Here is a 26,589-nt window from a genome sequence, read left to right on the forward strand (position 1 = left end):
AAGAAGTCTCCTGATGGCTCCCATCCCCAGGAGGTCCACACCAGATTTCTCCTAAGTCCCGCTGGTTAGGGTTGGGTCAGGTTTCCCTGTGCAAGTTTCAGGGCCTAGGAGATTGGCATTTTCAGGCTTTTTCATGGAAAACCAGCTCAGCAGGGAGAAAGGCACTAAGTAGGTAACCAACAATGTCTGTCACAGTGATGAATTCCATTTTCTCTCCCTACACAGTTGATAAAGGCTCACTTAGCAGCCTTATAGAGCTTGAATTAGATAGGCTAAATCATAACTGTAATAAATAGTATTTTCTAGAAACCAGTTAGTTTTGCAGTGGGCCTTTCCCTTCTCTGTGGTTGAGAGCTGATCCCACTGTTTCATAACAAACACAATATCTGAGATCATTTCCCTCTTAGAATTTGTGTGAGAACTCTCTGGCTGCCATGAAAACCTGTATCCATCCCATTTTACATCTTACAGGATTGCCCTTCTGGCATCGTTACACTTTCTGTATCTCCATATGTGCTTTTATATACGTATCTTCTGTTTTATATGAGCAAGAAAATTCTGTAGACATTATGAGCCATGTTTGTTTTAGAGTCTGGAAGCTCAGAAAACTCCCTGACGTTTAGTCTGAGTTGAACCAGGACAACCAGTTGTAGCTCTCCTGAATGGCAGAGGCTGACTGAGCTGAACAGAGTCTGAGACACGAGTAAAGCTAAGAAAATGTAGATCCTTGGCTGGGAAGAAACTGTCTTGGCTCTGAAGGGTCCTAGTGTGGGCACCTGGGATCGCAGGTTAGTGCTCCTACACTATGTATATATATACACACACACACATATATACACACACATATATACATATGTATACGTATATGTGTGTGTATATATATATGTATATGTGTGTATACACACATATACATATACATATGTATATGTGTGTATATACATATGTATATGTGTGTATATATATGTGTATATATATGTAATATCCAAAGGACCTGCCATGATTGACTGTCAGAAGCTGGATAAAGTTGGAATCCTTTATTCTGTGGCTCTGTAGTTGTAATTGTCTAATCTGTAATTGTCCAACTGTGGTATTTTTAACCCAGTAAAAGTCACCTGCAGTAAATTTAAGCCGAGGTGTCACTGTGGGTACCTTTGCAGATGAAAAGGAGGGCAGGGGAGGGGGGGCGGAGACCTGAGGAGGAGGAAGGAAGCTTTAAATCTCACCTTGTATCTGTAGCAGCTCATTCAGTTGTCTGACATTCGTTGAATGCCTGCCGGGCCCTCAGTGCTGGGGACGGAAGGATAGATAAAGGCACTCACAGGGCAGTGAGAGAGAGTCATCGTCTCTGCCCCCTCCTCACAGCAGTAAAGCGGATACTGGAAATCAGCACTGGCCACCAGGGAAGTTGGGCTGGTTTTCCTTACAATTTTAAAGCACCTAGTTTCCAAGTTTGAGTTAGTGTAATAAAAATTACATTATGTCACAGTAATTGTGTTTGAACTACATTCTAGTGAGTGCCAAGAGAAGGCCTCACTACTCCCCTGTATATTTCAGAAGTAGATTTCAAAGCAACTCGTTACTTTGGGGAAATTTTTATTTCCGAGATACCTGCAATGATGGACTCAAGTCCGTGAATCTGTAATTGACTAGAAGCTGAATTTCTGAAAGTTGTATTTTAAATGTTTATTTTTGACACAGAGACAGAGCATGAGCGGGGGAGGGGCAGAGAGAGAGGGAGACACAGAATGGGAAGCAGGCTCCAGGCTCCGAGCTGTCAGCACAGAGCCCAACGCAGGGCTGGAAGTCACCGCAAGATCATGACCTGGGCCGAAGTCAGGACACTCAACCGACTGAGCCACTCAGGCGCCCCTGAAAGTCGTATTTTAAATGTTAAAAGTCTTGTTGAAAAATGGGTACTTCTAACAAGAAAAGAGCGTAATGCCTTAGGTACTTGCCAGAAAGAAAACAAAACCAGATTTCAAGCTTACACGGTCTTCTAATTTTCTCCCCAGCTAACCAAATCTGGCCCCACTCTTGGCTTTAATATGCAGACAGGATCACGTGAGCCCAGTGTGTGTCATCCAGGGAAGTCTGCATCTCTCCATTTGTTTCTGAGGTTGCCATCAATGGCCTCAGGTGGCCTGGTTTTGACTGCCACCTTTTACTCCAGATCTCAGTCCTGGCTTAACTCTCAGCGTTCTAAGGGCCAGCTCATCACCATGCTTCTTCCTGCGGGTGAAACGTGTCACAACACCAGCCCTGAGAACTCAGGACAGGCAGTGAGCTCCTGGCTTGGCACTCACAGAGGGAAGTCACGGTGAGAACTGGAAGCCGCGCGAAGGTGGAGGTCACTCCCATTCTGAAGTTCCTTGGCCATCCCTGCCACAGGGAGTACATTACCTGCCAGCTCAGAGCCATTCACCACCTTCTCATTTCTCCCTGCAGAACCTCTTTTCCCACTTCTCCATCTTCCCTACATCAGAGGCATCTGGAATATAGCCCGCTGCTGGTACTTTCTTCATCAGAAAGTCTCAGGAAAAGCATTTCCCTAACCCAAAAGCATTCACCTTTCCTAACTCCCCAGTTGTTCACGTTCAGCCACATAAAGAGTGGGCAAAAGCTTGAAACTGTAAATTTTCTTTATGTGGGCTCAACACGCAAGGTGCCCTGGATCAGGCATTCAAGGGTTCAGAGTCTCTGTGCTTGCTTCCATGTTTGAGGGGGAGCAGCCGGGGGTCAGCCTAGGTTGTGTGCTTCCCTGTGCTGGGAGCAGTTCCTGGGTATGGCTTCTCTATCAGTAGCCCTTTTCATAACTTGGGTCACAAGAATAGTTTGAGTAAACAAGTTAGAACAATGGGGCCCACTAACAACTTGGGGCCTGTAAAATGGCTATTTGCAGGTATTTCCCAGAGTGGCCTAGAAGTGTCTGTGGGGTCCCGTGCCCAGGGCTATGCCAGGTTATGGGGTGAGCCCAGCAAGTCTTCCCGGGGCATTAGTTTCCCAGCAAATTTGGAAATGTTTAACTGTTAAAACTAGCCAGTATATTATGAAGGAGAATACAAAATTTATAATAAGCTTAAGGTAAAATGTTTTAATATGAGAAACTTCACTGCAGGGTACTTTCTCAGATGTCTCCAAAGTTCAGGTGACTCTCTTCCAGTTCAGGCAGCTTTGATGGAAGTTTGAGAAACACTGTACTTAAGAAGGTACAATCATACAAAAAGGTGTAACTTTTTAAAGGGAGTTCTTTTATGGCACTTGTTAGCTTCTCAGTGTGCAGATAATTGACAAAGTACAGACATTTCTTCTTCATGTAATGTATGCGTCATGAAAGTTGTGTTTTGGGCTGAGATATTTGTAAATTGAATACTTCTAAATGCAATAGACACTTTTTCAGGAAACCTAAAATTAGTTTATAAATAATCACCCCCCGATTGCTAGTTTTAATAAGTTTGAGTTGAATAAAATTATTTTTCTTAAAGTGGGTGTTTTCATATAGCTATAAACATCCATTGTCTATTTATCTTGAAAATAGCTCTTTATTAGCTTGGCTTTCAAAAAAATGTCACTTTTATCAAAACCATTGAATTTACCGGACTCAGACCAATGAAAATTTAAGGCTATTTTTATTAGTGGACTTGAGTAGTCTAAGGAGTCTGTTTTAGATTTCTGGCCATATTAAATATTTAAATTATTTCTAATACTTATATTGTCTTAATGAAGCACGTAGAACAAAACAGTTCAGTCACGAAGTTCCTCAGGGCAGATGATTAAATAACCATGAGATTAACCAGGCTAACTTCAAAGTTGATTTGGAATTTTGTACTACTTTTGGCACTAAGCAATTATATTAGTCAAATATAAATGTTCAGAGTACATTTTCATTAACATGCTTTCTGTGTCCAGCTACTTCCAAATGCTTTCTTGGTCTTCATAGTGTCATTATTCAATAAATGTTTAATAGAAAGGCTCATTAAAATTTTATTTATTATACTTAATGTAAAAGAGTAGAAATGAAGATAAATGAGGTTGAAGTGGAATGGATAAAATGTAATTGAAATAATTTGGAGTACAATTTAAATAAACTTCTTTGTTAATGTGGAAGTGTTAAAAGTGTGTGACCACAACTTAAGATGTGTTCAAATATATCATTGTGGAGACAATAAGAATATTGTATTACTGGCCTCTAGATTCTTTGAAGAAGACTGTTAGCTTTAGTCTAAAAACAGAAAAGATGAAATTGACTTAGTTTCCTTATTTATTAACTTAGTAAATATCTGGGTTAAACAACTACTTATACTCTGTTCAATGCCATATTGAATCTTGTATGATTATCATTGGCCAGATGGATATAGAGAAATCCTTAAAGAACATTTACATTTTGCAGTGATATTTTTTTTTTACTATGCTTATCATCTCTATTGCATGGGGAAGGTGTAACAAAATGCCATTGACTTACTGCTGTAATGTTAAATTATTGTTCTTATCTTTTTATTTGAGAGTGCATGCATGCATGAGCAGGGGAAGGGCAGAGGGAGGATAGAGAATCTTAAGCAGGATCCACGTTCATCGTGGAGCCCGGTGCAGAGCTTGATCTCACAACTGTGAGATCATGACCTGAGCCAAAACCAGGAGTTGGGTGCTTAACTGACTGAGCCATCCAGGCACCCCAAAATAAATTTTTGAATAAACCCTATTAATCTAAAATTTCTATCATTTAGTTATAGTAATATGGAGAAAATATATGTTTTTCCTGAGACATGATTAAATCAAGTCTTGCAAACTGGTAAATTTGATTTGACTTAAATATTGTTCATATGAAGATACGGTATTGGGTAAAACCGGAGTCATGGCTGTTAGTTTGTCTAATTCAGGGCACAGCACAGGAACAGGTTCTGATTAAAAACAAACAAAAAACACGTTGGCTTGGCTTGTATTGATTTGGCTGGCAGAGTGATGTTTGTTAACTACAAACAGAATTGCAGTTGGTTGAAACGAGATTTTGTTGAATGTCTATGTTTTTATTTCATTATTAGGCTATCAGCTGCAAAGGTCAACACAGTATATCGTATACTCTGTCAAGGAATCAGACTGTGGTGGTGGAATACACACATGATAAAGATACGGATATGTTTCAGGTAACGTCTTTATTTCTCTTGTTTAATGTGGTGTCCTTACCGTTAGTTTTGGGCATACAGTATGATAGTTCTGTATTTGTGCATATTACAAAATAATCACTACAGTAAGTTCAGCTAACATTTGTCACCACACATAATTACAAAGTTTTTTTCTGGGGATGACAGCTTTTTAAGATCCACTCTCCTGGCTACTTTCAAATATACAACGCAATATTATTTACCAGAGGCACCGAGCTGTATGTTACATCCCCATGACACATCTTCCTCTCCTTTGTGGAAATTTTAGCACACTTTCCTTCATTTTCATATGTAGTCAGACCTTTTGGCACAGTAGCGTTTAGTGATGTACAAGGAGAAGGACATAAGGATAATATAAAAATTAATTCCTGTTTGGTTTTTGAAAGACTAAGAAAAAACTTAGTTCTAAAATTGCAGACAAGCTACGTTCTTAGCATTATGTGTATAAATACACATTATTTTTATTTTATAATGAAAATTTTTTGAACCAATCACTTTGAAAAGCAAACATGTTCAAAATACTTCCTGAATAACACTTGAATCAGAAAGGACATTGATACTACAAGTATAGGCCTTTTTAAAAAGAACTATAGAACATTATGTAGCAAAACTCAAGAGATGTGACTGACCTCATACTCAGAAGGAAATGTAAAAATTGAAGTGCTTTCATTATAGAAGGGAGGGAAGGAGGAAGGAAATCAAGAAACTAACCATTGGTCTCTAAGAGTTCTCTTTAAAAAATGAAAGTAAGAAAATACAGAACAGGGTCATGAATAGTGGTTCCTATTAGTGGTATATAATAGGAAGTCCAAAAATAGATCAAAAGAAAGCAGAAGGAAGGAAATGAAAAGGGAAAAAAATCATCAATTTAGGAAGAAGAGAATTTATAATATATTCAAGATTTGGTGCTTTAAAACAACAAAAAATTAAAATTAAGGCTAATAAAGGGGAAAAAAATCAAACTCAAATTGGGAGCCATGAGGTTTTGCATTTCTTTCTTTCTTTCTTTCTTTCTTTCTTTCTTTCTTTCTTTCTTTCTTTCTTTCTTTCTTCTTTCTTTCTTTCTTTTTTGAATGCTTTTATTTGAGAGAGAGAGAAGAGAGACAGAATGAGGGAGACAGAGGATCCAAAGCAGGCTCTGTGAGATCATGACCTGAGCCAAGGTTGGACACTTAACCTACTGAGCCACGCAGGTGTCCATAGGCTTTGCATTTCTGTATGGAGAGTTAAATTATTAAATAAACGATATTGAAACAAGTGTCAAAACAATATCATAGATCACATCCTAAAGGGGGAATAAGTAGTTCTGAAAAATAAGAAAATATGCTCAACCTATCTCAAAAAGAAAAATGTGGCTTCGCATCGCACAGCCACATTATGTTTCACTTACCAGATTGGCAAAAATCTGAAAGGTCTTGTCAGAGATGTGGGGAAACCCTCTCCTACTCCTATAAACTGGTATGACCTGTGTGCAACAGTGAGTTAGAGATGCTGGTGAAAATGAAAAATGCTTGCACTCTTTGACTCCGCTCTTCTGTTTCTAGAGATTTACCCCAAAGATACCCCTACATACATGCAGAATTACATTTTTACCAAGTTATTGCTCAAAGCAAGATTTAGTAGCCAAAGATTGTGAACAACCTAAATGTCCTTTCAGTAGGGGACTGGTTCGGTAAATTCAGGTACAGCCATACAGTGGAGGTCTCCAAGACTGTAAAAGAGAACAAGAAAAAGCTTGTGTGGATGTGGAAAGAGCTCCAAACATAGTTAATGAATTAAATACTAGTATTATTAATTATATCGAGCCATTGATAATATATTCAATTAAGATTATTTAATCTTTGGGGTGCCTGGGTGGCTCAGTCAGTTGAACGTCCGATTCTTGATTTCCGACTCTTGATTTAGGCTCAGGTCATGATCTTGTATTTTGTGGGATCGAGCCCTGGGTTGTGCTCTGAGCTGACAGAGTGGAACCTGCTTGTCATTCTCTCTCTCCCTCTCTCCCTCTGCCCCTCCACAACTCATGCACTTGCACGTGTGCTCTCTCTCTCTCTCAAAATATTTTAGGGGCACCTGGGTGGCTCAGTCAGTTGAGCGTTGGACTTTGGCTCAGATCATGATCTCACGGTTCATGGGTTTGAGCCCTGCATCGGGCTCTGGGCTGACAGCTCAGGGCCTGGAGCCTGTTTCAGATTCTGTCTCCCTCTCTTTCTGCTCCTCCCCTGCTCACACTCTGTCTCTCTCTCTCAAAAATAAATAAAGATTTTTTTTAAAAACAGTTTTTTAAAAAGTAAACATTTTAAAAAAGATTAGCTAATCTTAAATAGTAATAAATTTGTTATTAAATATTAAATAGTATATTATTAAATATTAGCATAGATAAATGATTTAAATAATGCTTATATGCATTAAAAATCTCCAAGAGGACAAATAAGGCATTATTACTAAAGCAGCTGCCTTTGTAGGGAAGAGGTCTGGGTAGGGGGGACATGGGGGGCTATTTCACACTATGATTTTTGAACCATGTGAATGTGTTAGCTATTTTATAAAAAGCTAAACAATCCTAGATAGTGTCATAGTCCTAGATATGGACCAATTAGTTAAGGGCCCCAAAAGTAGTATTTATCATAGACAAAATATTAACAGTGGCTTTAGTCATACCATTCCATTTTATAACATTCTAAATGTTTTTTCTTCTCCTTCAACCAGAGAAAATCTCTTCCTAAATAAATGCATGCCTACACTTCCCTGTTGATGATTTTAGTGGACTTCATAATAATTTTTTAATACTTCCCAAAATTATTTTCCAAGATTCCAAGATTTCCAAATAAATCTTCTATTTACAAGATTTTTTACATAGGTTTTTTACACATGTCTTACTTACCTAGAGAACAGACTCTCAATACCAAAAAAAAAAAAAAAGCATCAATAAAATTTTACAGTGGTCAGTGGTACAGTTTTTACCACTTTCTTGTTTGTTTTTATTTTTAAAAATTTACATCCAAATTAGTTAGCGTATAGTCAAACAATGATTTCAGGAGTAGATTCCTTAATGTCCCTTACCCATTTAGCCCATCCCCCCTCCCACAACCCCTCCAGCAACCCTTAGTTTGTTCTCCATATTTATGAGTCTCTTCTGTTTTGTCCCCCTCCCTGTTTTTATATTATTTTTGTTTCCCTTCACTTATGTTCATCTGTTTTGTCTCTTAAAGTCCTCATATTGAGTGAAGTCATATGATTTTTCTTTCTCTGAGAAATTTCACTTAGCATAATACCCTCTAGTTCCATCCATGTAGTTGCAAATGACAAGATTTCATTCTTTTTGATTGCCGAGTAATACTCCATTGTATATATATATATACCACGTTTTCTTTATCCATTCATCCATCAATGGACATTTGGGCTCTTTCCATACCTTGGCTATTGTCAATAGTGTCCCTTCGAAACAGCACACCTGTATCCCTTGGATAAATGCCTAGTGGTGCAATTGCTGGGTTGTAGGGTAGTTCTATTTTTAGTGTTTTGAGGAATCTCCATACTGTTTTCCAGAGTGGCTGCACCAGCTTGCATGGCCACCAACAATGCAAAAGAGATCCCCTTTCTCCACATCCTCACCTACATCTGTTGTTGCCTGAGTTGTTAATGTTAGCCATTCTGACAGGTGTAAGGTGGTATCTCATTGTGGTTTTGATTTGTATTTCCCTGATGATGAGTGATGTGGAGCATTTTTTCATGTGTCTGTTTGCCATCTGGGTCTTCTTTGCAGAAGTGTCTATTCATGTCTTTTGCTCATTTCTTCACGGGATTCTTTGTTTTTTGGGTGTTGAGTTTGGTAAGTTCTTTATAGATTTTGGATACTAACCCTTTATCTGACATGTCGTTTGCAAAAATCTTCTCCCATGTCGCCTTTTAGTTTTGCTGATTGTTTCTTTCACTGTGCAGAAACTTTTTATTTTGATGAGGTCCCAGTAGTTCATTTTTGCGTTTGTTTCCCTTACCTCCAGAGATGTGTTGAGTAAGTTGTTGTTGCAGGCAAGATCAAAGAGGTTTTTGCCTGCTTTCTCCTCGAGGATTTTGATGGCTTCCTGTCTTACACTGAGGTCTTTCATCCATTTTGAGTTCATTTTTGTGTATGGTGTAAGAAAGTGGTCCAGGTTCATTCTTCTTCATGTTGCTGTCCAGTTTTCCCAATGCCATTTGCTGAAGAGACTGTCTTTATTCCATTGGATATTCTTTCCTGCTGTGTCAAAGATTTGTTGGCCATATGTTTGTGGGTCCATTTCTGGGTTCTCTATTCTGTTCCATTGATCTGAGTGTCTGTTCTTGTGCCAGTACCATACTGTCTTGATGATTACAGCTTTGTAGTATAGCCTGAAGTCTGGGATTTTGATGCCTCCTGCTTTGGTTTTCTTTTTCAAGATTGCTTTGGCTATTCGGGGTCTTTTCTGGTTCCATACAAATTTTAGGATTATTTGTTGTAGCTCTGTGAAGAATGCTGGTGTTATTTTGATAGGGTTTGCATTGAATATGTAGATTGCTTTGGGTGGTATTGACATTTTAACAATATTTGTTCTTCCTATCCAGGAACATGGAATCTTTTTCCATTCTTTGTGTCTTCTTCAAATTCTTTCATAAGCTTTCTATAGTTTTCAGTGTATAGATTTTTTTCACCTCTTTGGTTAGATTTATTCCTAGGTATTTTATGGTTTTTTTGTGCAACTGTAAATGGGATTGATTCCTTGATTTCTCTTTCCATTGCCTCATTGTTGGTGTATAGGAATGCAACCGATTTCTGTGCATTGATTTTATATCCTGCAACTTTGTTGAATTCTTGAATCAATTCTAGCAGTTTTTTGGTGGAATCTTTTGGGTTTTCCATATAGACTATCATGTCATCTGCGAAGAGTGAAAGTTTGACCTCCTGGCCTATTTGGATGCCTTTTATTTCTTTGTGTTGTCTGATTGCAGAGGCTAAGACTTCCAATACTATGTTGAATAACAGTGGTGAGAGTGGACATCCCTGTCTTGTTCCTGACCTTAGGGGGAAAACTCTCAGTTTTTCCCCATTGAGGATGATATTAGCATTGGATCGTTCATATATGGCTTTTATGATCTCGAGGTATGCTCCTTCTATCCCTACTTTCTTGAGGGTTTTTATCAAGAAAGGATGCTGTATTTTTGTCAAATGCTTTCTCTGCATCTGTTGAGAGGATCATATGGTTCTTGTCCTTTCTTTTATTGATGTGATGAATCATGTTAATTGTTTTGCGGATATGGAACCAGCCCTGCATCCCAGGTATGAATCCCACTTGGTCATGGTGAATATTTTTTTAATGTATTGTTGGATCCAGTTGGCTAGTATCTTGTTGAGGATTTTTGCATCCATGTTCATCAGGGAAATTGGTCTATAGTTCTCCTTTTTAGTGGGGTCTCTGTCTGGTTTTGGAATCAAGGTAATGCTGGCTTCATGGAAAGAGTTTGGAAGTTTTCCTTCCATTTCTATTTTTTGGAACAGTTTCAAGAGAATAGGTGTTAACTCTTCCTTAAATGTTTGGTAGAATTCCCCTGGAAAGCCATCTGGCCCTGGGTTCTTGTTTTTTGGCAGATTTTTGATTACTAATTCAATTTCCTTACTGGTTATGGGTCTGTTCCAATTATCTATTTCTTCCTGTTTCAGTTTTGGTAGTGTATATGTTTCTAGGAATTTGCCCATTTCTTCCAGATTACCCATTTTATTGGTATATAATTGCTCATAATATTCTCTTATTATTATTTTTATTTCTCTTGTGTTGGTTGTGATCTCTCCTCTTTCATTCTTGATTTTATTTATTTGGGTCCTTTCCTTTTTCTTCTTGATCAAACTGGCTAGTGGTTTATCAATTTTGTTAATTCTTTCAAAGAACTAGCTTCTGGTTTCATTGATCTGTTCTGTTTTTCTTTTGGTTTTGATAGCATTAATTGCTTTATTATTATTTATTTATTATTATATAGGTCTAATCTTTATTATTTCCTGTCTTCTGCTGGTTTGGGGTTTTATTTGCTGTTCTTTTTGCAGCTCCTTAAGGCGTGAGGTTAGGTTGTGTATCTGAGATCTTTCTTCCTTCTTTAGGAAGGCCTGGATTGCTATATACTTTCCTCTTATGACCGCCTTTGCTGCGTCCCAGAGGTTTTGGGTTGTGGTGTTATCATTTTCATTGACTTCCATATACTTTTTAATTTCCTCTTTAACTGCTTGGTTAGCCCATTCATTCGTTAGTAGGATGTTCTTCAGTCTCCAAGTATTTGTTACCTTTCCAAATTTTTTCTTGTGGTTGATTCCAAGTTTCATAGTGTTGTGGTCTGAAAATATGTACAATATGATCTCAATCTTTTTGTACTTACTTAGGGCTGATTTGTGTCCCAGTATATGGTCTATTCTGGAGAACGTTCCATGTGCACTGGAGAAGAATGTATATTCTGCTGCTTTAGAATGAAATGTTCTGAATATATCTGTTAAGTCCATCTGGTCCAGTGTGTCATTCAAAGCCATTGTTTCCGTGCTGATTTTTTGATTAGATGATCTGTCCATTGCTGTGAGCGGGGTGTTGAAGTCTCCTACTATTATGGTATTAATATCAATGAGTTTCTTTATGTTTGTGATTAATTCATTTATATATTTGGGTGCTCTCACATTTGGCACATAAATATTTACAATTGTTAGGTCTTCTTGGTGGATAGACCCCTTGATTATGATAAAATGCCCTTCTTCATCTCTTGATACAGTCGTTGTTTTAAAGTCTAGATTGTCTGATACAAGTGAAAATGTCTTTAGGTCTAAAGTGGGTCTCTTGTAAACAGCATATAGATGGATCTTGTTTTCTTACCCATTCTGTTACCCTGTCTTTTGATTGGAGCATTGAGTCCATTGACGTTTAGAGTGAATACTGAAAGATATGAATTTATTGCCATTATGATGCTTGTAGAGTTGGAGTTTCTGGTGGTGTTCTCTGGTCCTTTCTAATCTTCTGTTGCTTTTGGGTGTGTGTGTGTGTGTGTGTGTGTGTGTGTGTATTTTTTTTTCATCTTTTCTCCCTTCAGAGAGTCCTCCTTAAAATTTCTTATAGGGCTGGTTTAGTGGTCACAAACTCCTTTAATTTTTGTTTGTCGATTTTTTACCACTTTCAAATCAACACATCACTGCAATAGCACCTGTAATTTCATCACTATTCTTTAGCGACATGTTGGGACATAGATAGTTCTTCACTATTGTACAGTCACATTCCACTCACATTGTTCACTTTCCCCCTCACCTCTGCAAATGCAAGATGAGCGAAAGATTCATGAGAATCTTAACATGAGATCCATCGTCTTGACAAAATATGTGCCCAATACAGTACCTTTACCATAGACACAGGGTTATCCAGCAGATCTCTGGAATGCATTCATCTTGTGGAACTGAAACTTTGTACCTATTAAACAGTGATTCCCATTTCCCTCCACCTCCAGTCCCTGGCAGCCATCATTCTGCTCTGTTTCTATTGATTGTGTAGATACTGCACATAATCAGAATCGGGCAATATTTGTAATATCCTCCAGGTTTATGCATGTTGGTGCATGTGGCAGGATTTCCTCTTTTGTAAAACTGAATAATATTCCATTGGATGTTTATACCACATTTTCTTTATCCATTCACCCTTTGCAGACCTTTTGGTTGTATCTAGATCTTGGCTACAGTAAGTAATGCTGCAGTGAACATGGGGAGCAGATACCTCTTTGAGATCCTCATTTCAGGTTTTTTTGGTTTTTCTTTTGTTTTGTTTTTGTTTAATAAATACCCAGAAACAGGATTGCTGAATCACATGGTAGTTTTGTTTTTAATTTTTTGAGGAACCTCCATATAGTTGTGAACATCTAAGTGCTTTTTGCATACTTCCTATTCCACCACATGGAATATTTGAAAGCCTCAATATTTAACGAGAGTAATTTATTACCACTTCATCAGAAGCACACTTAAGTGAAATTGACATTATTTTTAACTGCACATGCACGGCGATGAAGAATGCAGTGGCTGTTAGTACACTTTGGTGCCACTGCCTTGATTCCTGCTAAAGCACTCGATTGCCTGAGCACCATCAGAATAAATGTTAGCACAGTGGAAAAGGCAAATGGCACGTTTGTATTATTATGAAAGTGATTTTTGGCTTCATGGACATGGTCCTTAGAAAAGGTCTCAGGGCTCTTAAATATGGAGAACAAACAGAGGGTTACTGGAGGGGTTGTGGGAGCGGGGATGGGCTAAATGGGTAAGGGGCAGTAAGGAATCTACTCCTAAAATCATTGTTGTGCTATATGCTAACTAACTTGGATGTAAATTTAAGAAAGAAAAAAAGCCTCAGGGACCCACAGAGGTTCATAGACTACACTGAGAAATACCAAATTATACTATACTAACCTCTTAAATTGCATAGCTGAAGAAATTTGGGTCTTTGAGAGGAAAGGTAACTAGCTACTAGGGGCAGAAAAGGCATTACTGGCAGAAGTAAGATTTACGTCTCTGGAGTTCTACATTCTCTACATAGTACCTCTTTAAATAAAGCGTGGTAATTCAACAAGAATTTATAGATTTACTAAGAAAACATAACACATTTGTCACTTTAACTAAAATAATCTGATTCTACTTGCAAAATAACTAGACCTGTGGGAGGATTACTATCAGGTCATTTCTCTGCAGAGTAAAACTAAGGCATTCTCAGAAGGCCCTGAACAATCAAGCTTGTTTTAATTTTTCTTCCTTTTACAAGTTCTTATGTCCCAAACCCACCACAGACAAAGGTTACTGAGCAAAAAGCACTGTAGCATTCCTATATCTCAAGCCTGGACCTTGGTGTTGAGGGCTGTTCATTGTAGCCATTATCTATAAAATGATTTCTAAGTTAATTGAGAATTTAAAAGCAGAACATCAGACTGAACCAAAGAAGGTCCTTGTGCTGCCTTTCCCACTGTGGAACAGACAGTAGGCTCAGAACTTGGAAATATTATTGCCTAAGGAAGAAAATATCAATTATATCTGAATTTAAGAGATGGGTTAAGGGTAAGAAAGTCTGAGTTAATGTAGCAACAGTTTCTTAGTAATTTTCTAGAATAGGAGTAAATGAAAGAGGGAATAATGTAGTTATTGAGAAAGCAAAATATTTTTTTTAAATGTTTATCAAAGAAATCAAAGGAAGTGATGAAATGTCTTACATGGTCCCTAAAGGGAAGTATGATGCCAAATGCATATTGACCATCAGGGTAAGGAAATCAGCCAGGCCTCAAGATTTCTGTTTCATAATTTGGACCCTGGGTGCTGCCATACCTTATGTTTTTGGTTTTTGTTTGGTTGGTGTTTAATTTAGTTGTTTTATAGTACTTTTATTTGTTTTTAATGCGTATTTATTTTTGAGAGAGAGAGAGAGCATGACAGGGGCATGAGAGAGAGGGAGACACAGAATCCAAAGCAGGCTCCAGGCTCTGAGCTGCCAGCACAGAGCCCAATGCGGGGCTCGAACCCACAGACTGCAAGATCATGACCTGTGTTGAAGTTGGATGCTTAACCAACTGAGCCACCTACACACCCCTATAGTACTTTTTGATGGCAATATTTAAGTAGCATATATCTAATTGAGAAAAGTTAAAGAATATTTGCTATTTAAATAGTTATTTTTTGGGGTGCCTGGGTGCCTCCATCGGTTGAATGTCCGACTTTTGATTTTGGCTCAGGTACTGATCTCGTGGTCATGCGATTGAGCCCTGTGTTGAGTCCTGCTTCAGGCCCTGTGCTGAGTACGGAGCCTGCTTGAGATTCTGTCTTTCCCTCTGCCCCTCTCCTGCTTTCACATGCCCATGCTTGCTCTCTCTCTTAAAAAAAAAAAAAAGAGAGAGAGAGAGAGTTATTTCTTAAAGCATTGTGTGTCTCTCTCACAGAGATCAAGCTGACTGTCAGAATCTTCCATTCATCAGTTTCATTTCTTGAGCACCTGCTATGTATCAGATACTCCTGTAGTTACTGAAGACAGCCAGGGCTCCCCTCTCATGGAGGCTGCATCCTAGAGGAGGCAAACGGACCACAAATAAGCATTCCAGGGGGGAGGAATGGGGGGTGCCAAAGCCCCAAGCAGGAGCAGAGTGAAGGAGGAGGACAGTGAAGTGAGATGAGCTTGGAGAGGTGGGGCCTTTAAGGCCAAGTAAAAAAATTGAGTTTTAAGCAAGGGAGGGGTATAATCTGATTGATATTTCTTAAAGATATCTTCAAGTACTCTCTCGAAAGGAATGGAGGTGACGTGTGAAAACAGAGACCAGTTTGGAGACTAAGGCAATGCAATCCTAGTAAAAACTGGCAGTAACTGGAACTAAGGTGGGAGAAATGAAAGGACGGAAGCTGTGTTTGGAGGCAGTGTTGACAGGTGGCTGTGAAGGAAGGTAAACAATCAAGGATAATATTTTGATACTGAGTTTCAGCTTGAGCAAATTGGATACCAGTCGTTGGCAGGGCATCTAGGGATTGAAGAAGAATCCAGGCTCTGTTTAGAACATGTTACGTTTCAAGATGCTTATTAGATTCCGAAGTGGAGATTGGGCATGATAGTCTGAAGCTCTGGTAAAGATCAGGACTTTTTGGCTAATAGTAGGATTTAACGAGATTACCTAGGGAGAGAAGAGAAAGAGAAGGGAAGGGGATGATTTACCAACTAGCCTGTAGGGTTTCCTTATTCTTTCTTTTTTTATTTACTTATTTTGAGAGAAAGGGCACTCGAGGGAGCCGGGGAGGGGCAGAGGGAGAGAGAGAATCCCAAGCAGGCTCCGCACTCCATGCAGAGCCCAACACGGGGGCTCAGTCTCACGAACCACAACAGCATGACCTCAACTGAAACCAAGCATCGACCGCTTAACCAACTGAGCTATCAAAGCACCCCGGGCTGCATTATTCTAATACCAGGTACAGATGTGCCAGGATGTGCTGGCTGAGCTCTGCAGTAGTGTGATCAGTACTGCCCTGGGGTAGAAACTCCACAGGTGGGTTGAGAGAAGTTGAGTGAGGGAGGAGTCAGGACATGGGAGGGTGGTAACTAGTGACAGGTTTTTCAAGAAGTATTGCCTCTAACTGAACTGGAGAGATGGGGCCATAGGTTAAAGGCTGCTTGCAGGGGAGCGAATGTGTTTTGTTTTTTAATTTTTGTTAATGTTTGTTTATTTTAATGTTTATTTTTGAGACAGAGAGAGACAGAGCGTGAACGGGGGAGGGGCAGAGAGAGAAGGAGACACAGAACCAGAAGCAGGCTCCAGGCTCTGAGCCATCAGCCCAGAGTCCGACGCGGGGCTCAAACTCACGGACCTCGAGATCGTGACCTGAGCTGAAGTCGGAAGCCCAACCGACTGAGCCACCCAGGCGCCCCAATGTGTATTTATTTTTAAGAGAGAGAATGCAAGTGAGGGAGGGACAGAGAGAGAGACAGAGACACAGAATCCGAAGCAGGCTCCAACCTGTCAGCACAGAGCCCGATGTGGGACTGGGACCCACAAACTGTGAGATCTTGACCTGAGCTGAAGTCGGACGCTTAACCAACTGAGCCATCCAGGTGCCCTGGAAGGAATGTGTTTTTAAAGATGAGAGAGACTAATCTAGAACAGTGCTACTCAAAGTGTGCTCAGCTGAGCATCCAAGCATCTGTTAGTGGTACAGAATGAGCGGAGTAGGACATGGAGAGGACTTTGGAAACCATTACAGCACCTTTTATAGTACCTGAAACACCCAAGCAGATGATCATTTTTCTAATACTCATTTTTATTGTACTTTTAAAAAGTATCAGTGACAAGTTGCTGTTTAAAAAAAAAAATTGGTCCTTTTACCCCCACAGAGTCACAGAGTTGGAGAAGCTTCACAATGTGTTTGGTAGCTGATGGCAAGATCTAGTATAAAGAGAGAAATTGAAGATTCAGGAGAGAGAGGGGACAATATCAGGAGCAAAATCCTTGGGAAGAATATGGAGACGCCCACATCAGTAGAGAGATTGGTCTTGGATAGAAGCAGCAACATTCCATCCTTGTCATAGGAGGGACATCAGAAAATAAGGTTACAGATACAGGGATATGGGTAGCGTTGGTCCAGGAAAGGTGAGGGAGGCCCTTCCAAGTTCTTCAATGCCATCTTACCTGTACTGACTTCGACTGACAACCAGGCAAACCCAAACCTTTCTAAAATATATAAAATTTAAAATGCTGAACGATGCCATGTCTGTGGTATCAGTAAAATTCTCCCTGTGGTTACTCTATGAGTATCAGCACTGTATGATTATCAGGTGAAATTCAGGAACATCTTGGCTTGTCTACATGACTCCCCTTAAGATAATGTAGAGTTGATCCAGTATTCAAAAGGATGGGTTCCAAGTTTTGCGCACGGGGTGAGTTTTCAGTAGGAAAGTGGCTTAGAGTTTTGGTTTTTTTTTTCCTGGCAAAAGCAACATGTATCCGAAAGTATAAAATTTTACTGGCACCCTATAGGTTAGATTTAAGTGGGAGTGAATTGATAAACAAATCAAACATGACCAGTCAGATAAGTGTCATGACTTGAAATAATTGATGGTAACGGTATGTTCCAGTTGAAATGTCATGTTTTACAGTCCATTTCAGTTAATTCATCAAGACATTAATATATTGGGATGAAATCACAGTGGCCTTTACGGAAGAGAGTAATCTTTGTGTGTGACAAGCCTGTGACATTCTACTAGAGCATGGCTTTAGCTTTGAGCTTACAACAGAGCTTGAAGAGCCGTTGCCCTCTTCATGGAGGTAACAGAAACGATGTCAGAGACCGTGTCTTTGTGAGAGCTCCAGGCAATTGTAGAACTCACCCCATTTCACTCCCCAGCTTCATTGGACAAGGTTATTCATTGGACAGTACAAGTTTATTCCTGAGTTTAGAGTAGCCTTTATTTTCTTGTTTATACTTTTCTGTATTTGTAGAATATTTTGCAATAAGTATTTGTTACTTTTCTAATTAAAAAAAATTTTTTAAGTGAAATAGATCAAAGGTAAATACTGTATGATATCAATTATATGTGGAATCTAAAAAAAAAAAAAAATCAAAACCATGGAGGCAGAGACTAGAATGGTAGTTACCAGGGGCTGAGGGGGTGGGGGAAAGAGGGAGAAGTTGGTCACATAGTACAAACTTCCAGCTGTAAGATGAATAGGTTCTGGGGATCGAATGTACAGCATGGTGATTATAGTTAATAATACTGTATTGTATCCTTGAAAGTCGCTAAGAGAATAGCTTTTATAAAAAGAAAAAAAAAAGGCTCAAAGAAAGAGAGCAGTCTGAATCAGAGCTTCTGAGTTATACACCCAGCTTTTAAATGAATCTAGCAGAGGGAAGACTCTCAACTTTAGAAAGATGAATTCTATGGTAAGGTTTTATAATATCTCTTAATTTAGGTTTTATGTTGCATTTTAAACAAGTTATATATTTTCTAAACCTGAAATGCATATATTCAGGCAATATGCATCTATTCAAGTTGATGAGTTTTAGTGAAACCAGAGGTTTCGTTTATGCCAGGAACATTTCATTAGGACAAGAAATTAAGTGTTGTAAAAAAAAAAAAAGAAGAGAGAGAGAGACAGAAAATAGATGAATGCTGTCTGTTGGCTTAATAGAGATAGTCTGTGCATAAAAAATGTGTGAGATTTACAAAAGAAATACAATAATAATTTTCCAGGAAGCCAACAGAGCTAAATGATGCAAGATAATTTTTTTTTTTTACTTTTATTCATTTGGATGAAAAATACATCTTATGTGTTAGATAGAATTTTGAGATCACGATAAAAATACCTGGGAAATTGACTTTTAGGGGGGCTTATATGTACACATCTGGGAGTTCCATGTGTCCCTCCCCTTGTCAGCTTCTGAATCAAAGTCACTAGTGTTAGGAGAGAACATTAATATCATATTTTAGTGAGAAATGACTTATTTACATATAAATGATTAAAAAGTCTCTTTGGCATATATAGAACATCTATCACTTTTTACTAGTTAAGAGATGCATAGAACAGCATTACGTGAACATTTTAATATTTTGTCTTGAGGATTTTTGAAAATTTTTTTTAAAGTTTATTCTTGAGAGAGAGAGAGCACGAGTGGGGGAGAGGCAGAGAGAAAGGGAGACACAGAATCTGAAGCAGGCTCCAGGCTCCGACCTGTCAGCACAGAGCCCAGTGTGGGGCTTGAACTCATGAACAGTGAGATCATGACCTGAGCCAAAGTCAGACACTTAACCAACTGAGCCACCCAGGCACCCCTTGAGAATTTTTTTATTTGTAAACAAGTACTTAACTCTTCCCAGTTTCCAGGACAGAGCAGTGCCTCCCTTATTTGGATTTATTGAATATGAAAACCTTTTCTAGAACTGTAAGATCTTCCTAATGAAATCTATTCTTTCTGAAGCATTTAAATTTACCAAGGAAAATAAGTCAACATAATATTATTGGCAACTCTTTCAGACTTTCCCAAGAGAGATTTTTTTTTTTTTAATCCAAAATTGAAATGTTAAGACCAGCTTTTTAAATATTTCACTTGACTACATCCCAAACTTTGGGCTGACTTGTATAGCCCTTTACATCATTCTCATTTACAGAGAGTATGGCAACAGGCATTTAGTCTATGTCTGGGTTAGGGCTATTCTTGCCCCACGCCATGAGTCACTGGATTTACGTAGGGAAAACAATCCCTGTGGCTGGGCAACAGTTCCTTTGTTTCTTGGCTTTCTTTAAAATCTTGGTTTTTTCCAGCTAGAAATAGAGGGGCAGAGGGGGTGAGGGAGAAAATAATTCTCTATTAGAATAATATTTTTACCTGATCCAAGAAATACAATCTGTTGAGGGGCAAGACTTCATGTTTTTCTCCCAGATAAAAAATTTAGCTTTTCTCTTAATATTTAAAATCTGATGATTGGTTACTATAATATCTCCCTTAAACAAGAAAAGGAACAGAACTACATTTTTTTCATTAAATTCTTACCCTCAGAGCAGAGATAATAAACGTTAAAAGGATCCTGAACACTCATTCCATGTGAACAAAATATGGTGACATACTTTTCAAAATGAGTCATGAGTGCATTTGATTTATTTAGGTGGGCAGATCAACAGAAAGCCCTATCGACTTCGTTGTTACAGACACAATTTCGGGCAGTCAGAACAATGATGAGGCCCAGATTACACAAAGCACCATATCCAGGTTTGCCTGCAGGATCGTCTGCGACAGGAGCGAACCTTACACAGCACGGATATTCGCAGCCGGATTCGACTCTTCCAAAAACATATTTCTTGGAGTAAGTACTATGACTAAGCCCATTGTTTCAAGAATAACACCCATTATTATCAGCTATAACAGTTAATTGTGGCCAAAAATCTGCTTGACACGACGCCTCTAGTTACATTTGGAGATTTTAGTTTTCAGATGGTGGAGTTTTATGAGGCTGTTATTAAAAATCTGAAAGTAATGAAGTTCCTTGATACTTGTTCCACTTGCTGTATTATAATATGTACAGTAATTACTTTTTAAAAAATGTATATTAACATTGTTCTTAATGTATTCTTAGTAGATTTAAGGGAGGTGATTTCAGAGGGAAAAATAATGGTCAAATCTACATAAATAGGGTTCAAAGGAAAAAGTGACGTTCATTCATTCAAAAAATTTTCATTGGGTATTGGCTGTGCTCCCGGTCACATGTTATAGATGTGATATTGCAGAGAACAAAACAGATTAAGGCTTCATAAGGCTTCCATGTAAATCAAACCCGGAAGTTTTGGTGAATGTTCAGTTTTAATATAGTTTGGGGGTTTTTTTATTCGGGATGTTTTTGGGAGGACAAAAACCATTCGGAATGGCCTAAACAATAATAAAAATGTATTATTTCATGTAACAAGGAGTGCCAGGGAAGACAGTTCCAGGGTTGATTGCTTCAGTGGTTCTGTGACATCCAGGGAACCACGTTGGTTCCGTCTTGCCCCTCCCTCCCTGCGCAAATCAGGGTTCCTCAGGCAGCCTTAGGGCTGAGGGATGGCTCCTGCACTCCGTACGTCCCTCCACATAACAACTTGTAGCTGAAGAAGAGGCGGGCACAGGCAGTTTCTATCCTTATCCCTTTTTATTGTTTTGTTATTTACTTTTTGTAGTTGAATAAATTTGACATGTACCATTGTGTAAATGTAAGGGGTGCAGTCCTGTTACTTTGATACATTTGTATGTTGTAAAATACTTGCTGATGTAGCAATATTTACCACATTCACAACTATAGTACAATAATATGGTCTATATTCATATTATGGTGCCTTAAATCTCAATGGCTAATTTGCTGCTCATTACAAGTTGTACCCAATAAACACCATCAATCTTACCACTCTCTCCAGGTCCCTCTGCCCCCATCCATCCCTGGTAACCACTTTGCTCTGTTTTGCATAGGCTTAACTTTTTTAGATTCCACCTATAAATGATATCCTATAGTACTTGTTTTCTCTGACTTGCTTAGCATAATGCGCTCAGGGTCCATCTGTGTTGTTGCAAATGGAAGGATATCCTCCTTTCTCATGGGTAAATAATATTTTACTGTGTATATGTACAGTGTCTTTTTTTATCCATTCATTCATTGATGGGCGTTGGGGTGGTTTCCAATAATGGCTGTTGGGAATAATGAGATAAACATGGGAGTGCATATATCTCATTGAAATCCTGTTTTCATTTCCTGTGGGTATGTGCCTACAAGTGGAAATGCTGGATCATATGGTAGGTCTATTTTTAATTTTTTGACTATTTGGGGTCTTCTGTGGTTGCACACAGAGTTTAGGATTATTGCTTCTATTTCTGTGAAGAATTCCTTTAATATTTTGATGGGATTGCATTGACTCTGTAGATGGATTTGGGTGGTATGGCCATTTTAACATTATTCTTCTGATTCATAAACATGGGGTGCCTTTCCATTTGTGTCTTCAATTTCTTTCGGCAAAGCTCAGTACAACGTTTTGTACTTTTCATCGTATATAGATCCTTCACTTCCCTGATTAAATTTGTTCCTAAGTGTTTTGTTTTTGATGCTGTTGCGAATGGGATAGTTTTCTTTTTGTCTTTTTCAAATGCTTCATTATTTGTGTAAAGGAGTGCAACTTACTTCTGTATGTTGGTGTCCCGACACTTTACTGAAATCATTAATTCCAACAGCTTTTTGACAGATTCCTTGTGATTGTCAATAAATAAGATCATATCGTCAGCAAATAGTGACAGTTTTACTTTCTTTCCAGTTTGTATGCCATTTATTTCTTTATCTTGCCTGATTGCGCTGGCCAGGACGTCTGGTACTGTATTGAACAGAAATGGTAAGAGTGGGCATCCTTGTCTTGTTTCCAACCTTAGAGGATACACTTTCAGTTTTTCCCCCTTCAGTATGATGTTTAGCCGTAGGTTTGTCATATACGGCCTGTTGAGGTATGTTCCTTCTGTAGCCAACCTGTTAAGGGTTTTTATTCTGAAGGGATGTTGTATTTTGTTAAATAGTTTTCTGTGTCTGTTGAATTGATCGTGTGATTTTTACCTTTCATTTTATTGATGTGATGTGTTACGTTTATTAATTTACATCTGTTGAACCTCGCATCTCGGGTAAATTCCACTTGGTCATGGTGTCTAATCCTTTTAATGTGTTCTGGAATTTGATTTGTTCATATTTTGTTGAGAATTTTTGCATCTACATTTATCAGGGACATCGGTCTATAATTTTCTTGTGGTATCCTTATCTGGTTTTGTTATCAATGTAAGGCTGGCTTCATAGAATGAGTTTGGAAATGTTCCTTCATTCTCAATATTTTGGAAGAGTTTGAGGAGGATTGGTAGTAATTCTTCTTTAAATGTTTGGTAGCATTCCCTAGTTGAAGCCATCTGGTGGTGGAATTTCCTTGGGATTTTTTTTTTTTTTTAACACTCATTCAATCTCTTTACCCATTTTCTGAGTCTTCCTGATTCAGTCTTGCTAGGATGTGTGTTTCTGGAAATGTATCCATTTCTTCTACCTTCTAGCAGTCTTTCATGATTCTCTGTATGTCTGTAATATCAGGTATAATATCTCCTCTTTTATTTCTAATTTTGAGTCTTCTCTCTTTTTACTGAGTTTAGCTAAAGGTTTGTCAATTTTGTTTCTCTTTTCAAAGAACCAGCTCTTAGTTTTGTTGATCTCTTCTGTTGTTTTTCTGGTCTCTATTTGATTTATTTTGCTTGGATCCATATGTCCTTTCTTCTGCTAACTTTGAGCTTGCTGTTTTTGTGTTTTTCTTTTTCTAGTTCCTTGAAGTGTAAAGTTAGGTTGTTCAAGACCTTTCTAATTTCGTATATACATATTTATTGCTATAAACTTCTCAGAACTGCTTTTGCTGTATCCCACAATATTTGATATATTGTGTTTTCATTTTCAATTGTCTCAAGATAATTTTTCCCCTTTTGATTTCTTCTTTGACCCAGTGGTTGTTAAGTTTCCACATTATTTGTAGATCTTCTCAGTTTCCTCTCATTGTAACTTTCTACTTTCATACCATTGTAGTCAGGGAGGATAGTTGATATGATTTCAGTCTTCTTAAACTTGCAAAAATTTGTTTTGTGGCCTATCATATCTCTCCTGGAGACCGTTCTAATGCACCTGAGAAAAATATATTCTGTGGGATAAGATGTTCTGTAGATGTCTGTCAAGTCCTTGTTCTAAAGTGTGGTTTAATTCCAGTGTTTCCTTCTTCATTTTCTGTCTGAAAAATCTATCCATTGTTGATAGTGAGGTATTGAAGTCCCCTACAATTATTACATTGTATATTTCTCTTTTAGATTTGTTATTATTTGCTTAATATAATTTGGTACTTGGATGTTGGGGATGTGTGTGTGTGTGTATATACATTACATACATTACATACACATAATCTCCATACATACATATAATTATTTTATTTTCTTGATGTACTGATCCCTTTGTGATTATGTAATGACTTTGTCTCTTATTACCCTTTTTGGCTTTAAATCTATTTTGTCTGATATAAGTATGGCTATAGCTGCCTTCTTTTGTATTCTGTTTGCTTGGAATATCATCTTCCATCCTTTAATTTTGAGCCAAACCATAGGAGACTCTTAAAAACTGAGAATAAACTGAGGGTTGATGGGGGGTGGGAGGGAGCAGAAAGTGGGTGATGGGCATTGAGGAAGCCACCTGTTGGGATGAGCACTGGGTGTTGTATAGAAACCAATTTGACAATTAATTTCATATTAAATTTTTTTTTTTAAAGCTGAGATGAATCTCCTGTAGGGCAGGAGGTTTTTGTTTTTTGTATTTTGTGGGTTTTTTTAGATCCAACTGCCACTATATGCCTTTTGGTGAGTCAGTACATTTACATTTAGTATGATTGTTGATATGTTGATACATTTAGTGTGATTGTTGATACTTATTACTGCCATTTTCTCTTTTGCCTGCTGGTTATCTTGTCTCTCCACTGTTCTTTTTCCTTCTGTTTCTACCTACCTTTATACCTTGGTGGTTTTCCATGGTGCTTTTCGTTCAGTCTCCCACTCTTTTTTTTAGTGTTTTATGTCTCTCTTCTAAATTTTTGTTTTGTGGTTATCATGAGGTTTACATAAAACATCTCACAGATAAAACAGTCCTTTTTCTGCTGATGGCAATTTATCTTCAGCTGCCTATGAAGATTCTGTCCTTTTACTTTTTTCCTTTTATATTTTTGATGTCACAGATGATCTCTTTTTATGCTGTGATTTGGTTACCAAGTTGTAGTAGCTGTATTTATTTTTATTATTTATTATAGGTATTTTTAATGTTAACCTTTATGCTATAATTGGGAGTTAATATACTACTATAAATAGTTACAGTTTTATAATTCTGACTAACACCTTAATCAGAGTTTTGTGTATTTCTGTCTTTTCATTCCAGCTTGAAAATCTCATTTGAACACTTCTTGTAAGGCAGGTCTAGTGGTGGTGAACGCCCTCTGCTTTTGTTTGTCTGGGAAAGCTTTTAATTCTCCTTCATATCTGAAGCATAACTTTTCTGGGTGGAATATTCTTGGCTGGCAGTTTTTATCTGAGAAGTTTGATAGCCTGCTGGAGATTACTTTGTAGGTTACTGTCTTTTTTTTTTTTTTTCTTCCTACCCCCCCCCCCCAGCTGCCTTTAAAATTTTATCATTGGGGGTACCTGGGTGGCTCAGTCGAGCGTCCAACTTCAGCTCAGGTTATGATCTCACAGCTCTTGAGTTCGAGCCCCACGTCAGGTTCTGTGCTGACAGTGAGGAGCCTGGAGCCAGCTTCCAATTCTGTGTCTCCCTCTCTCTCTGACCCTAACCCATTCACATTCTGTCTCTGTCTCTCTCAAAAATAAATATTTTTAAAAATTTTAATTTTATCACTGACTTTTAATAGTTTTAATATAATGTGTCTTAGAGAAGATCTTGCATTGAGTTAATAAGGTGTTCTGTTAGCTTAATGGACTTTGTATATCCAGTTCTTTCCCCAAATTTTGGAAGTTCTCAGGAATTATTTCTTTAAATATGCTGCCTGTCCTTTTCTCCCTCTCTTCTTCTAGAAAATTCATTATTCATATATGGGCTTTTGTAATGGAGTTTGCTAGCTTTCGTAGTGTTTCTTCACTTCCTTTAAATCTTAGTTCTCTCTCCTCTTCCATCTGAAGCATTTCTCTATTCCAGCCTTCCAACTTGCTAATTCTCTCTTCCATCTGATCTGCTCTATTTCCAGTGCATTCTAATGCATTCTTCATGTCATTCATTGAGTTCTTCAAGCCCAAAATTTGTTTGGTTCTTTTTTTACAATTTTGGCGTCTTTGGCAAAGTATTCCTTCTGTTTGTTAATTTTATTTCTGAGGTCATTGTATTGCCTTTCTGAGTTTTCTTGTAGCTCATTAAATTTCTTCATAACAGCTGTTTTGAATTCTTTATCAGTTAGATTGTGGTATTCCATGTCTTTGGGTTCATTTGTTGGAAAATTGTCATTTTCTTTTTGTAGTACTGTATTACTCTGATTTTTAATGGTATTTGATTAAAAGTGACTCTGTCCTCACATTTGAAGTACGGAACACCCTATTTAGGCAACGTTCTGTTTACTTTGGTTCTAACAGTTCAAGTTGGTACCTCGGAACCTTCTTTTCCCTTCCCAGAAGGTGGTGCCATAGCACAAATTTTTGTTTTCTCTTGGGGGTAGGAGCTGACTTCCTCCTAAGATTGGGAGTGGCCACCAAGGGAAAAGGAATGGGGGTGCCGCAGAGTTGGAGAAGGTGTGTACTTAGCTCTTGGGGCTTTGATGTGCCCACAGCCTGGAAGGGGGATCCTCAACTTGGGATGGGGATGAAACGAGTCCCAGAAGTCCATGAGCCAGAACC

The 26,589-nt window shown here is 38.2% G+C and overlaps 1 protein-coding gene across 1 annotated transcript in view; it reads left to right on the top strand.

The window, feature by feature from the left end:
• PELI2 (pellino E3 ubiquitin protein ligase family member 2) overlaps nucleotides 1-26,589 on the top strand; it is a 197,931-nt gene that overhangs the window by 157,800 nt on the left and 13,542 nt on the right. The window contains exons 3-4 of the mRNA XM_027065781.2: nucleotides 5,037-5,138; nucleotides 20,297-20,494. Coding sequence (XP_026921582.1) covers nucleotides 5,037-5,138; nucleotides 20,297-20,494 — 300 coding nt within the window. The remainder of the gene's footprint in view (nucleotides 1-5,036; nucleotides 5,139-20,296; nucleotides 20,495-26,589) is intronic.

This window comes from Acinonyx jubatus, chromosome B3 (genome assembly GCF_027475565.1).
Source record: "Acinonyx jubatus isolate Ajub_Pintada_27869175 chromosome B3, VMU_Ajub_asm_v1.0, whole genome shotgun sequence".
In the NCBI taxonomy this organism is placed as follows: domain Eukaryota; kingdom Metazoa; phylum Chordata; class Mammalia; order Carnivora; family Felidae; genus Acinonyx; species Acinonyx jubatus.